At 57.6% G+C, this 14145-nt stretch overlaps 1 protein-coding gene across 1 annotated transcript in view; it reads left to right on the forward strand.

Annotated features, from left to right (window-relative positions):
- Positions 1-12661, forward strand: part of MROH2A (maestro heat like repeat family member 2A) — a 37248-nt gene extending 24587 nt beyond the window's left edge. The window contains 18 exon segments of the mRNA XM_024752781.1: positions 165-269; positions 1398-1521; positions 2036-2154; positions 2953-3105; positions 3520-3674; positions 5644-5803; positions 5875-6068; positions 6430-6567; positions 7002-7116; positions 8296-8439; positions 8508-8546; positions 8548-8694; positions 9218-9373; positions 10830-10961; positions 11582-11684; positions 11945-12010; positions 12542-12599; positions 12601-12661. Coding sequence (XP_024608549.1) covers positions 165-269; positions 1398-1521; positions 2036-2154; positions 2953-3105; positions 3520-3674; positions 5644-5803; positions 5875-6068; positions 6430-6567; positions 7002-7116; positions 8296-8439; positions 8508-8546; positions 8548-8694; positions 9218-9373; positions 10830-10961; positions 11582-11684; positions 11945-12010; positions 12542-12599; positions 12601-12661 — 2169 coding nt within the window.
- Positions 12662-14145: the final 1484 nt, after the last annotated feature.

Raw genomic sequence — 14145 nt, forward strand, 5'->3', positions numbered from 1 at the left:
GTGGGGGTGGGGGTGGGCTGGGAAGAAAACAGAAGTCTCTGGAACCTCTCAGAGCTTTGAAAGTCACACTCTGAGTGGGAAAGACAAGGAGAGCAGTGGTGGCCAGGAGAGGGCTGGCCTCAGGATTTTAACGTCCCCTTCTGTGTTCCGGGCTCTCCCCACAGCTCCTGGAAAAGTGGATCTTGTCAGAGAAGGAATGGGAGCGGGAGAAGGCGATCAACCTCCACCTCCATCTCATGCAGATCTACGTCCAAAGCGTCGGTGTCTGCGTGAGTCCAGGAGCCCCTGACCCCCCAGCCTGCCGCCCTGACACCCCCAGGGAAATGCCTGTCTGTATCCCAGAAGAGGAAACACGTTGGAAATCAAGTTCTGCCCCCCAGAGAGTCCCTTGGGAAGAGGCTGCCTCACTTGGCAATGGCAAAAGAGGCCCTGGGAGATGCTGGCCCTGGGGCTCGGGGGTGCTGAGGAAGAGGGTGGGCCGGGTTTGGTGTGGCTCCGGGTTCTGTGGGGCCTGAGGTTCACACGGGGTGTGGACTCTGTAAGGAAAAGGGGCTCAGCTATGAATGCCACACTGCTTAGGAAAGTGAGTATTTACTAGAATGAGAAAATAAATCACTACAAAATCACAAATTTCACAAAGCTTGACAAATCCCACTAACATCGTGAAATCTAGAAAAGCAACAAGGTTTTTGCTGGTTGAGCACGTGACACAGCTCCACGAGGCCTCTCTTCCTACATCTGTTGGCCTCATACTCTTTGACTGTCTGGTCATCAGGGATGGCGTTGGCAGGACGACGATGGTGTCCTGGGGCTGGGGTGGGGGGACAGGACTCGCATCTCGGGGCCGGTGAAGAGTGAGAGCAAGGTGGGCAGGACTCCAGTCCTGGAGCACCATTGAGGTGGAACCCAGGCCCAGTAAAGCGAAGCTGGGGCCAAGACTAGTGCTAAGTAACATTTGAGGCCAGGTCCTGTGCCAAGTGCATCACCTGGATTCTCTGTCGCAATTCTCAGGGCATTCCCTGAAAGAAGGGGCACCATCATCACCTCTGATTTACAGATAAGGAACAAGAGGACCCGAGGCTAAGAACCTACCCATGTCACACAGCTAGTGAGCGGGGAAGTCCAGATGTGAAGCCAGGCCTCATTTATAGGAACGAGAGGGGTGCCCAGACATAGCACCTGGCCCCGGCCTGACAGGGTGCGTCCTGGGCAGACTCCTCAGATCTTGGCTGCTCGGCCTCCCGGGGCCCAGCTGTGGGACCTGGGGATGGAAGCTTGGGCTTCCCAGACAGGGGTGCTTTCAGAGCAGGGTTCACCCTCTCTGGCCACTGGTCGCACTGGCCTCTGTGTGCTCGGCTGGACAGAGCGTGTGAGCCTTGAGGTCTCCCGTCCCTCAGATCCCTCTGCAGCTGGGGCAGTTTGGCACTCTGGTCAGACTCATTGCCCCATGCACCTGCGACTCGCACAGGAGAACCCGCCTGGCCTCCATGGAAGTCCTTTCCAGCCTCCTGGATTTTCATGGTATGGAGAGGGCGCCGACACCAGGGGTGTCAGCTATGGGGCTGTCCTGGAGGGGAGCGTGGTCTCTCTGTGTAGACAAACAAGTGTGACCAGCAGGTATGGCGGAGGGGGTTCACAGCTCACTGGGAAGCCATGGAAGCTTCTGGAAGGAGAGGCTCCTTGGGTCACCTCGACTCACTGAGGGCATGTGCTGGGCACTGAGGGACCCCAGTGGGACAGGGTCAGCTCACAGATACCAAGGATGTGGCAGAACTGGCCAGCGATGAGCTCAGAGGGGGATGCAGTGGGGAGACCTTCAGATGGGGAGAGCTGACCTCTGCAGTGGCAGCTGGAAGTTGGCAGAGCATCCCCCTGAGCTGTGCACAGAGGGGCGAGGCAATGGGTTAGGATGTCCAGATGCTGGAGGGTGGTCCAGGCCTGTGGAACCAGGGCGCCCCGAGGGCTGGGGCAGGAGGCCACCACGACGGGGACCCTTTGTCCTGACCGATCGTGTCTGAAATTGTATTCCCACCAGCAAGCCAGAACTGCTTCTCCTGGGGCGCTTCCAAGGCGTTGGAGCTTGTGAAATGTAAGGCGGAGCTGCAGGGCTCGGACGTGGAGAAGATTTTCAGCGCGTCTTCCAGAATCGCCAAGGTGACGAGGGAAGGTTGTGTGGGCCGTAGTCTCTGGGGGCCTGGGCCATCACTGGGGTGTGGGACCTTGCTCAGCCTGGCTGCTCAGCCCCCATCCTCTTCTGGGGGTCATGGCTTCCACGGCCCTTGGTCCACCTCACGCCATATGTATTTAAATGGCCTGTGATGTGTAAGATCCCTACTGTGGTGCCTGGCATACGGTAGGTGCTTAAAGGACCCAAGCTGTGTTCTCGTTGTCCCTAGCATGTGCTACACTGAGGGGGCCCCAGAAAGACTCGAACACGAGACCCTGCCCACAGGTGTCAGCACACGGGCAGGCTGATGGCACACTGCTGACTGAAAGTGTCCAGAGCCATCCAAACTCTCAGGGTTGCAGAGCGATGAGGTCTCTTCTGCCTCAGGGGCCAGAGGGGGCTCTGTGCAGTGGAAGGCTTGTGCATCGGCAGCGAGGCGCAGGGCACACCCCGAGGGAAGGCTGCAGGGCTGTACAGTCAGGACAGCGAGGATCTGGGGAGAAGCTTCCTGCGTGGAGTTCAGTGGGGTGGGGGCAGGGGACGAGGAAAGGGAGGTGTTGGCGTGCATCCCTGTGGCCTTGACGCTGAGTGGCATTCAAGCAGGCCTGTGACTGAGACGCGAGAGGCTGGGCGGCTGGGCGGCGGGGAGGACGCTGGGGCAGCGCTTTGAGAGAGGATGCAGCTGGGCTGGGGCTGTGACATGGAACGGAAGAGCGGAGACTGGCAGGCAGGGGAGTCCTTGGGCTTGGTTATCGGACACCGGGAACAGCCTGCTCTGGTTGTAGGTCGCGTGCTTGCAGTTTAGCTGCGATGAGGTGGCCTCGCTCGTCCAGAAGCTCTGTGAGAACATCGGGGCCGTGAACCTCCAGCATGACAAGGCCTCCATCACCTGGATAGGCACCTTCCTCCAGATGTGGGCCAAGGAGCTGGAGGACACAGTGACAGGGCTGTGGCCGGGTCACCTGGGGCCTGCGGCTGCCTGGTGCACCCAACCTAGAGGGCCGGGCAGGGGCCCAGCCTCGTGTGTTCAGGGTTCTCCAGCCCCACCCCCCAAGTCCATGGTTGTAAAGAGGAGGAGGAAGTAGGGTTCTAGAACAAGAAAGAATATGTTGAAGGTGACTCGGTCAGTAAGTGGACGATGGGCTGGAGGCCTGAGGCTCGCTCTCCTGGAGCACAGCCCCTCCTGAAAATCGGATAAAATCCTGGAAGGGACCAGAGAGGATGCATTGGAATGGGTGCTGAAGGTTTAACCTACCCAGCGTCCGCTTGGGCAAGAGAAGGGGTGTACAGTGGGGTGAGGGCAGGAAGTCCATGAGGGCCGGGCTGCCCGGTGATGCCCCACCCCTTCCCAGGTGGCGGAGATCCTGGGCGCCATCCTGGTCCACCTGCCGGTAGTGGATCACCCGGAGGTGCGGCACCCCCTCATCGAGGGCATCCTTCTGCTGGCGCACTACCACCAGGAGACCGGCCTCATGTCCCTCCTGCGGCAGCCCCTGCCCATGGAGAGGTGGGTGCCCTGGGTGTGGGGTCACCCAGACTGTGCCCGACTCGCCACCGCCGGCGTGTCCCAGAAGACCGGGGCCCGTCCGACCCTGGGGTGGGTCAGACCCTCTCCTTGCATCTCCGTGGGAGGTGCAGCCTCTCGGAACCTCGGACCCGGAGGCTCAGCATTACAGCCCCATCCCATCAAGCTGGAGTTCGGATCCCATAGCGTCTTACATGTCCTGGTCACCGGCTCTGGGCTCTCCCCTCTGCAGCCCTTTCCTCCCTGAAGAGGACAGAGCTCCGGGCCGGATAGACCACAGGACATGGGCCCCAAGGCCCGAGCAGGCCACTGGAGAAGCTCTGCTCTGTCTTTCCTCCTTTCCAAATGGGGCCCTGAGAGGGGAGTGACTAGTCCAGGTGCCCAAGGGATGAAATGACAGAGCCTCAGGCCCCTCAGGTGGCCTCACAGTAAAGCAGTGCAAACCCTCCTTCTTGCGTCATTTTGATGAACAGTGCCCAGTCCCCGTGTCTCTGTCACAGCCCCGCACAGGCAGCTGGTAGGATCTCACCAGTCTGGGGAGTGAATGTGCTGGGATGGAACTGGAATTCCCTGGGGAGGGCCCATAACGGGGTGGGCAGGCGTCCCCAGAGCAGCAGAGACCAGGGAGCAAAGGGCAGCCTTGAGACTTGGTGGAGAGAGACGTGGCAGATGGCACAGAAGATGCTGTGAGCAGAGAAAAAAGTTTCGAGCACAGGTGTCAGATCCAGAATCTCCCAGGCTGCCCTGTGTGAAATGCAGGCCTGGCTCTGCCGTGGAGCTGCCTCTCATAAGGTCAGCCCTGCCCCGGGTCCGGGTAGGATGGCAGTGCAGCAGGTGGCTTGATTGAAGGAGGGTTAGCCCCTCTCATAGCAGTGCTGAGTGGGGCCTCCGGCTGGCTGGCTTCCACTGTATTGGTTAGCTATCACAGTGTAACAAACTGCCACCAACTTGGGAGCTTGGAACTGTTAACAGCCGTTTATCATCTCCTGGTTTGTGCGGTCAGAAGCCTGGGCTCAGCTGAGCTGGGGCCTTTGCTCAGGGTCTCAAGCCCGAGTCGAGGTGCTGGCCGGGCTGCGTTCCTTTCTGGAGCCCAGGTCCTCCTTCAAGCTCACGTGGCTGTTTCTTGAGTTACAGGACTGAGGTCCCCACTTTCTTGTTTCCTTACACTCCTATGTTTTCTTTCTGAGAAGTTGTTGTGAACGAGCATGTTGTGCCCACCCTTCCATTCAATTCCTGCCACCAGGCCCCAGCTGCATCTCCCCTTCCCCCCTCAACAAAACTCACCTCCGCACTCGTGTATTTGGTTTTGTGGATTCAAACAGGCAGGTTGATCCTGCTGGACTCACGGTTTTAGCCGTTCAGAGCCCACCAGACCCCACCTGCCTGTACCTGTGCACAGAGGCTCATTGCATCACTATGCCGGGAGCCCTTCCCTTCTCAGCAGGGCCGTGTGCTTGGACTTGGGGATCGGGAAGCCGGCTTCAAGCTGTAGCCTGGCATGTTACCTGACCTCTGCGGGCCTCATTTCCTCTTCTATGGAAATGGAGATGAAGGCGCCTTCCACACAAATGTTGGCAGGATGCACACCAGCAAGCTGCCTGGTGCCCGCCTGACACACCTGGGCACTGGGAGGCTATGACCGGACGTGTCCACAAAGCCATCACACAACAGGTCCGGTGGGGACTCCCGGGGTCACCTAGCAGCAGAGCTGGGGCTCCAGAGAGGGGCTGTGGCTTTCCCGGGAGTGCCGTGGGCGGAGACGTGTCTCTGAGCGTGGAGTCGGGACCAGGCTTCTGGTTGTGCAGTCTTTGGCGGCTCTTTCCACCTCCTTGAGATCCAGTCTTCAGAGTCCAGCCCCTACTCAGGGGGCCGCCTGGGAGTCCACAGGGGCTCTGACCTGCCAGGGCACATGGCCCCAAACCCACAGTCCTTGTCCCCTGTCTTTGGCTAGCCGCCTGACGGAGGTGTGGCTGACTGTGGCTGAGAACTTGCCCTTTGCCCGGATGATGCTACATGCACTGATGGGTCAGCTGCAGTCGAGGTTCACGCCCAGGGCCGACACCACCTCCAAGGCTGACATCTGGCACCTGGCCGCCGTGGACCCTCTGATGGTGAGTCACGGGGCGGGCCCTCCTTGGCCCCTCAGTAGGAGTCTTCATGCCTCCCACCCTTCTATCTGCAGACCCTGTGCACCATCCACCTTCTTACTGAGAAGATGGACCAGGATGACAAGCTCCTGGACCTCTTCCCGGACCTCATCCACACCCTCCTGCTGCAGCTCGGCAGCAGCCAGGGGCCGGAGGCCATGTCGCCCGTCCTGGAGATGTGGAGACTCGTCCACACGGGGACCCTCCCTGAGGAGATCAACCTGCAAAGGTGCTCTTGAGGGTGGGGGCATGCGTGGGGTGTAAGGCAGAGGGCCTGGGCTGGACGCAGCCTCTTAGAAGTCACTGAACTCCAAGCATCACCTCCACCCAGAGGCCCTCATCTTCCCCTCCTGGTGGGGAGAACTTTCTGGAAGCTGATCTTACGATCTTCCTTCCCATGAGTCCAGCATGGTGTGGTTTTCAGAGTTTGCAGACCACCGTCTCACAAGATTGCTCTTGGCCCCTTGACCGAGGCCCTGCGTATATTGGATGCCCCTTCACAGACCTGGGTGCGGAGCTTACCTGTCTGAGGTTCTGTGGGTGCTCCCGGCAGGGAAGCCGTGTCCTGATGGGGCCCTGCCTTCTTCCAGGATCACGATCAAATCCATGCAGCTTTTGTTCCGGAAACTCAACAGCGAGCTGCTGCTTCGCACCCTGGAAGAGCAGGGCGTGTGGACACTCCTGGAGAGCAGCTCCACATTCCTGCAGGGAGTGAGCCTGCTGGCCAGGTGGGCACCCGGCTCCGCGGGGCTCCATGTCCTTGATGGAAGATATGGGTCGTGGCTGCATGCCTCGCTCCGGGGGGTTGCCACGTTGACCTGCATCCCAGGCTCTGGGTGGCAGGAGGGTGCAGGGCAGAGGGAATCTTTTCTTCCAGCCCTTCCTGCTCCAAGGCAAGAAAGTGAGGTCCGAGGTGGGTGGGGATGCCCGAGGCCACACGGGGCTTCTGAGCTGGGCCAGGATGGCAGGACTGGGAGCTCCTTCCCGGGTCCTGAGCTCTCCTGAGTGGCCCTCATTCTGGTGCCATTTTATGAAAAGCAGATGGAGAGTCAGTACTTCAGTGACCCCCTGGCCTAGGAGCTCTGCCCCCTGGGCACCCTGCTGCGGAGCAGCTGTGCCCGGCAGTAGCTGAGAAGTCCCCACTGCGGTGCTGTCCCTGCAGGCTGTGCGTGCAGAACGCCGAGGGCTACCGGCAGAGGCTGTCGGAGCTGGTGCTCAGGGGCGTGGCCTCGGAGGCCCTGAGCTATCGCATCAGCAGCATGGCGGTCTGCGTGGAAGTGAGGCCACGGTGCCGGCGCGGAGGGCTGGGGGGCGGAGCGGGCCGGGTTAGGGTGGGGCTGTCCTGGGGGCTTATCTCAGGGCAGGCCCACAGGCTCTGAGTCAGCGGTCGGGGGGAGGGGCGGTTGGGCAGGCGAACATCCATCATTTGTGTGTTCGTTCAGTCATTCACTCCTTCATTCGTTCATCACGTGGATAATTCGGGGTGGGCACTGTGGGGAAAGAAGGGCTGAGACCCGGCCTGTGCCCTCAAGCATGGCAACCAAGGGATGTGTGACGTGGTGAGTGCCAGCAACACCCGGGGGCCAGAGGAGGTCTTCCCTGGGGAAGGCCTTACAGGAGGGCTCTGAGCGGTGAACCAGGCTTTGCCAGGCAGGAAGGCCGGGAAGGGAGTCAGAGCCACTGGGGCCCAGCTACCCTTCCATGCAGCTGGGGCACTTATGGGGTCCTGGCCAGAAACCTTTTAGGAGAAATTTTCTTGGCTGCCTGATGCCCAGTATGTCGTAAGAACCAACCTTTGGCCTGCTGCAGGGGATGGCAGACATGCTCTGTAAAGGGCCAGAGAATCAATTTTCAACTCTGGGGCCACCAATTTGGTTTTAAGCTTTCTTACGTTTTAATAAAACACACTCATATGTGTGCGTGCACACACAAGACACGCATGCACACACGCATGCCAGAGGGCTCCCTGTAGGCCTGAGTCCCTGGCATTTCGGGTGCTAGGACAGTAGTGACTCTCTGAGTCCCAGGTGAGTGGAATCCATGCTTCTTGTGCTTTTCTGCTCAAACAGTGGGCATGGCTCTTGTGCTCAGTGGCCATTCCCATCATGTTAACTGAAGAAATAAATGACGGATGAGTATATTAATATAGGTCACACTCACCTAGGATTTCCCACGTATTTCCTCATCGGATCCTCACGGCGACCCTATGAGGCAGGTACTGGTGTCGCCCTCTTTTTACAGATGGGGAAACTGAGGCTCAGAGGGGTTGAGGCACTTGCCAGGGCCCCACAGCTGGCAGGCGGAGGAGCCCAGAGCTGGTCCTGGGAGTTGGGGCTCAGAATCCTCTCCTGTTCACAGAGAGACAATTCCGCGCACTGAATGTCATCACACGTCCTGTTTTGTGGCTGAGAAATGGGCCTCTCTGAGGGGTGATTGTAAGAAGTTCTCCTTTCCAGTTCATGAGTGTCCCGATCCTGTACCAGGAGAAGATGCTGAAGCCGGCAGTGCTGATGCTGGAGAAGGGCGTGGACCAGGACGAGGCCCTGCGGGTGCTTTCCCTGCGCGCCCTCGGCAACATGGCCCTCCGTGCCCCCAAGAAGGTCTGAGGGGCCGATGCCGGTGTGTCCCGGGGAACCAGGCTCGGGCTGATGTCTCCCGTGCCCCCCAGGTGAGGCAGTACCCGAAGCTTTTACTGGAGAAGTGCCTGTGCTCCCTCCCTGAGGGGGCCTGTGAGCACCAGCATGACCTCCAAGGGCATGGAGACCCTGGCCAAGGTCCTGGCTGAGCTGCGGGAAGGGGACGTGGGGTCCGACTTCCATGCCATCCCCGAGCGGTGCAGAGCCTTCTTTGACCACGTGAGTCCGCACTGGAGCCTTGCTCAGCCCTGGCCCTCATGGGGGCCCCTCAGAAATGGCTACTGAGTGGACGAGTGGCCACTTCTAATCCCCTAAAGAAGAGACGCACCCTGGAACAAAAAGGGGTACAAGGTCTGACTTGTTGCTGATGTTTCGATTGGCTGATCATGGCATCCGATAAAAAATAAAAGATCTTGTTCTAGAGCCCATGGGACCCTTCTCCCCGATTTTAATTCCTCGCAGCCACAAATGCTCTTTGGACAGCTGTGGCATGCGAGCTGGGGACTCCGCTAGGCGGCGGTGGGCAATCAGATCCAGCGCAGCCCTCATCTAGGGAAGAGAAGATCACAAACACCAGAATAACGCCCAGTCCCGAGAGCCCTGCGAGAGACTCCATCCTGATGGAATGACCCAGAAGGCTTCGCAGGGCCCGAGGCATTTAAGAGGGTCCACCTCTTAATGGCTGTGGTTTTGTTGGGCTTCCTGCTTCCCAAGTTTCAGAAATTGTCCACCTCCGCTGCAGGAGAGCGAGCTACTGCATTTAAAAGCCTTCGTCCTCTTCGGGAAGCTGGCAAAGGTGGTCAGGATTTCCAAGAAGCATTTCTTCAAAGAGGAAGTGAAGAAAGCCTGGGTCCCCCTCATGCTGCACTGCCAGGATCCCTGCTCCAATGCAGCCCAGGTGAGACACACCTGGGCTTTGTGTATAATGTCCAGGGCCTGCTGTCCCCAAAAGGAACACACGCTTTGGGGCTGCCAGCCCGGCTAGCTGGGGTGTCCCCTTCCTCGCTCAGTCTTCCCAAGACCCCAAAGGCCATGATCTGCTGGTTCCTCGTGCCAGGCTGGGAAAGGCACCAGTTGAGATGACCCACAAACCGGCTTCTTGAGGAATCTGGGCTCTGGGGCGGGGGGGAAGCATGGTGGAGTTTCCTTCTTCTCCAGGGGCCTTCACCAGCTGCCCTTTCTTTTACCAGATTCTATAAGTTGCTTTCCCTTTTGGGAATTATGACTCGGTCAGGTTTAACACTCCCCTTAAATCTGTCCTCTCTGGCTCCCTGTGGGGCAGGCTCGTGCTGAGGTCGCCGGGAGGACTGGAGGGTGCCTAGCTTTCGCACCCCTTTTCTCCCCCTTCTCCGAGGCCTGGCTGCTCTGTTGCTTTGGGGTTGGGGGAGGCCCACACCCCCTCGCTTAGCTCCCGCCTCTCAGGCTAACACTGGCTGCCTGGGGACACACGTGTACGGAGCCCCTCACCCCCTGTGCCGCCCATGACCCTGACCTCTGTCTTCCCTGCTCCCTGTCTCCATCTGTGGACTGGGGAGGGGATGGTGGCTGAGATGAGGGGTGGTCCTGCCGCCCCTCAGGAGCCGTGGGGATACAGCTGGCCCCAAACGAGGCATCCTCAACAGAGCGTGTTCAACTACTGTCTTAACCCCGGTTCTGGGGCCACAAGCTTAGTCCCCTCAATCTTGCTGCTGAGAGCTGAGGCTTCCACGTAGAGGTGGGGATTGAGGTAGGAAGTGACAGCACGCCCAGAAAGGTGACCGAGAGGGCTTAATGAAGGGGCCACAGAGAGGAGAGACCAACACGGCTTGGGGCCCCAGCGGGTGCTGCCCGTCCTACTCCCGGGGGAATAGACACCCCAGCCTCCCTCCCGGCCCTCCAATCAGCATCTTCCTGTGGCCTAACCCCACCGGAGGCCAGAGACCGGGGGGCCTGGTTGCTGCAGGGCACAGGGACAGGCAGAACTGGTGGAGGGGATCTGGGGGGATGAGAGAGCTCACTCCCATCGTGGCAATCGCAGCCAGGCCCCTGACCCCCAGTCTCCTGGAGGGGCAGGTCCCCGGCGGGGCTGCTGAGGGCACCAAGGTGCTGGCCAATGGCTGAGGGGGCGAGTGTGGCTGCACCTGCTCCCAAGGGGTTTTAGTAACTATGCACACAGGCGTGACATGGGCTGGTGGGCTTGGGTCCCAGGCATCCTCCCAGGGCCCGCCAGCCTGCCCTTCTTTGGCTCTCTGAGGCTTTTGGGGGCCGCCCTCGAGTTTACTGACGGAACGCCAGTCCTGGCAGCCCCACCCCTTGTGTGAACCCCCTGGGTCTGCGTGACACCTCCCCTGCTGTTCTGTCCTGTGTCCCTCTAGGCCTGTGTGGCTACCATGTTTCAGTGTGTGCACTTCTGGGGCTGGAAGGCCCTGGAGAGCTCCTCGGACCAAAGTGATGCCATTGCCCCCAAGGACATGACCAGTTTCCAGATAACCCTGTGCTCTGTCTTGGTAAGGAAGCTGAGGGGGGATGGCCCCATGGGAGGTAGCCCCCGGGGGCTTGGGGCTTCATCCTGTGACCTTGCGTTCACCTTCTGGATGTGAGGTGTTGAGACCAGCTCTGTCCAGCAGAAAGAAGAATGCAAACCACATACATACCCATTTTTAAGATTTCTGTTGAAAACTGTGAAAAGAGGTGAAACCAAATTTCATAGTAGATTTTATTTAACCCAGTAGATCCAAATCATCATCATTTCAACATGCAATCAATATAAAATTATAAATGTCATAGTTTACCTTTTTGGGGTAGTGTCTTCAATATCCAGGAGGCACTTCACACTTAATTCAGACTAGCCACATTTCAGGTGCTCAAGGACCAGGTGTGGTCAGCGGCTACCATATTGGACAGTGCAGGTTGTGAGCAAATGTAATCTCTCTGGGCCAGAGAAGAATAACTGAAGACTGAAGGTCCTTAAGTTGCTCAACTACAAATCTGCTGTGTGACTTTGATATGTGCCCTTGCCCTCTCTGGGCAGACCCTTCAGCCTCAGACAGATGGGGCTGCTCTTTGTGAGCAGCTGGTCTCCAGGATCTCATCCTCCATGGCTCTGGGTGCCACTTGTTTTTTGCAGACTCAGAGAAAGCCTGCCGTTCTCTACAGCTTCTTGCTAGAAACAATGACCTATGTTAAAAATAACTTGTCAAGGATCAGAACCGCTGCATGTAACCTGGCAGGTGAGCAGGCAAGTGTTTCCTGATGCAGGAGGGAGCTTGAAGGCCATCAGGTCAGACCCAGACCTGGAGCAGGGGGACAGGTGTTGGGACCTGGGTTCAGGTGGAAGTCCCTGTCTGTGTGTCCCAAGGAACTTCCTACATGCCCTATTCTCAACTAAGCATCCTCAACTAAACCCTCAACAGGGACCCTCATAAGGTGAAACCAAATCTCTCACTGACCTAATATTCATGTGATGAACATTTCCTGGCTCTCATTTCAGGAATCATTATGAAGCAGATGTCTGCACGTTACCTGAAAAAGCTGGACTTTCCTACATTACGGAATTGTAAGTCATGGAGACTCAAGTATGAGTCAAAAATTAGTCCACTAAGCTCATTTGGGAGCTTAGGGAAACCGCCTGAGGGGAGAGGCAGCTGACCCTGGTTGTCTCTGGGGGTAAAGGTGTAGCCAGGGCACAGAGAGGTGGATGAACGGACGTGCGGTGGGCTTTCCAGCAAGACAGCTCTGAGGGCTCCCTGTGCTCTCTGCCCCCTCCCTGCCACACACTTTGATGAAATAACTCACCCTGACTCCTATGGCCGATCCACACAGCAGTTGGGTCCTGTGGGTGGTCTTTCTGTCCCTGTTGACGTAACGGAAGCCCCCAGAGATGGGAGATGTGTGTGGAGACGTGGCTGCACCTGCCACCTTCTGAATTCACACACAGCAGGGTGAAGTCCAGAGCCCCTGTGAGCCCCTCGCCCCGCAGTCAGCTCCCCGGGCAGGGCTTTCATCAGCACACACTGCCCAGGGCAGGCGGAGGGCGCGGGCCTGGCCTCGAGGGTCCCCATCCTCTCCTGATTAAGCTCGCTCTCAGCTCTCCAGGAGCTACAGCTGGACTTGGATCCTGGGGTCCGGAGGGCATCCCTGGAGACTCAAAATCTTGGATACCTGTAGTCATCACTGGCTTTTGGCTTCACCCTAAGGAATTTCCTAGGTGGTCTGAATACAGAATGTACCTGCCTCTCCCCAGCGTGCCAACCCCACCACGGCGATGCAAACCACTTTTAATTTAGTTTGTAAGAAAAGCATTGTTCTTAAATAATCAGTGTCCCTTTCTTTCCTCCCATTGAAATAAACCTCCCTTGCCATTTGGAGAGCAGATTCCTGACCGTAAGGTGATGTCGCCCCAGAGCCAAGACAGTGGAACAAAGGGCAACTTCACCCCCGCTTCCCCCGAGTGTGTGTACGTCCGGCAGCTCCTCTCAGCCCAGAGGATCTGGAGCCCCCTTTGTGTCTTCATCGCATTTCAGTTCCACAGTTCCACCCATGCGGATGGTGTGTTCATTGCCAGGCACTGTGCTGGGGTAACCAGAGGAGCCCAGCTGCTGTCTGGACTCTGCTTCCAGGGACCCCGCTCTTAAAGGGACAGGAGGCATCTACCAGTGACCATGATATGCATCATGGTGAGGGAGGGTGACCGCCAGTGGGGGCAGTGCTGGTGCCCATGCAGCGCACAGGGAGTGTTCACAGCCAGGAGGTAATCCGGGGCGGGGGGGGTGGTGGTTTCAGAGAGGAAGTGACACCACACCCTCTACCCTCACCCTTTCCACATCAGGGCCTGCTGGACCAGGATGGGGAGGGACCCAGCAAGGCCTGGAGCAGAGCCCAGCAGAGGGTCAAGAAGGAGGAATTATCTCCAAGCCCAAGAAACAAGCAGGCACCACCCTGGGCACCATGGGCGGAGGTGCTGCTGAGCAGTCCCGGAAATCAACCTGCACCAGAGGCTTCTGGGAAGCGTGCTCTCACACTGTTTGGCGGCTCCCGTGGAATAGACAGTAAAGTTATTTCCTGCCAAGTGATAAAGATCGTTGCTGCCGGAAGACTTGAGTCCCACTGACACAGTTGAAAGGGATGTGCCCTTCGGTACAGGTCCTGGGGGAAGCCATACAATTGTAAAATCAGGTCTCTGATCAATTCCCTTAATGCCCCTGCGAAACATTTCCAGATGATTTATAGACCCAAACTCAGAAAGCAAAAATTTAAGACAACATAATATTGTCTTAAACCTACCCTAGGTTTTCCTTTAAAAGTAATAGAAGCCAGCAAAAATAAAGCATCAACTTTTCTATGTTAAAATATATCTTCTGTACGATAAAATATCATAAAGTTAAACAAGTCGCAGATGGAAGAAGTTACTTGCAATTTATATAAAACTAGATTGATTCATATAATTGAATTGGCATACAGAATATGCCCACATCAGTGATACAGCAAATTAAAAAGCAGTGTCATGAGAGAGTGCTTGAAAAGCCAGTCCCCCCAGGAAGGCATGCGAACTGCAGTGCTGTGCATGTCACACCCACAGCAGTGGTGCTGGCTAGTGGCAGCGGTGTGGGGAAATGGGACCTTTTGTTATTGCTGGATGGAGTACAAATGGGATTAGGCATTTGGGAGAGGACTTTGGCAATAATTATGGAA

Source organism: Neophocaena asiaeorientalis, unplaced genomic scaffold (genome assembly GCF_003031525.2).
Source record: "Neophocaena asiaeorientalis asiaeorientalis breed wild unplaced genomic scaffold, Neophocaena_asiaeorientalis_V1.1 scaffold294, whole genome shotgun sequence".
NCBI lineage: Eukaryota > Metazoa > Chordata > Mammalia > Artiodactyla > Phocoenidae > Neophocaena > Neophocaena asiaeorientalis.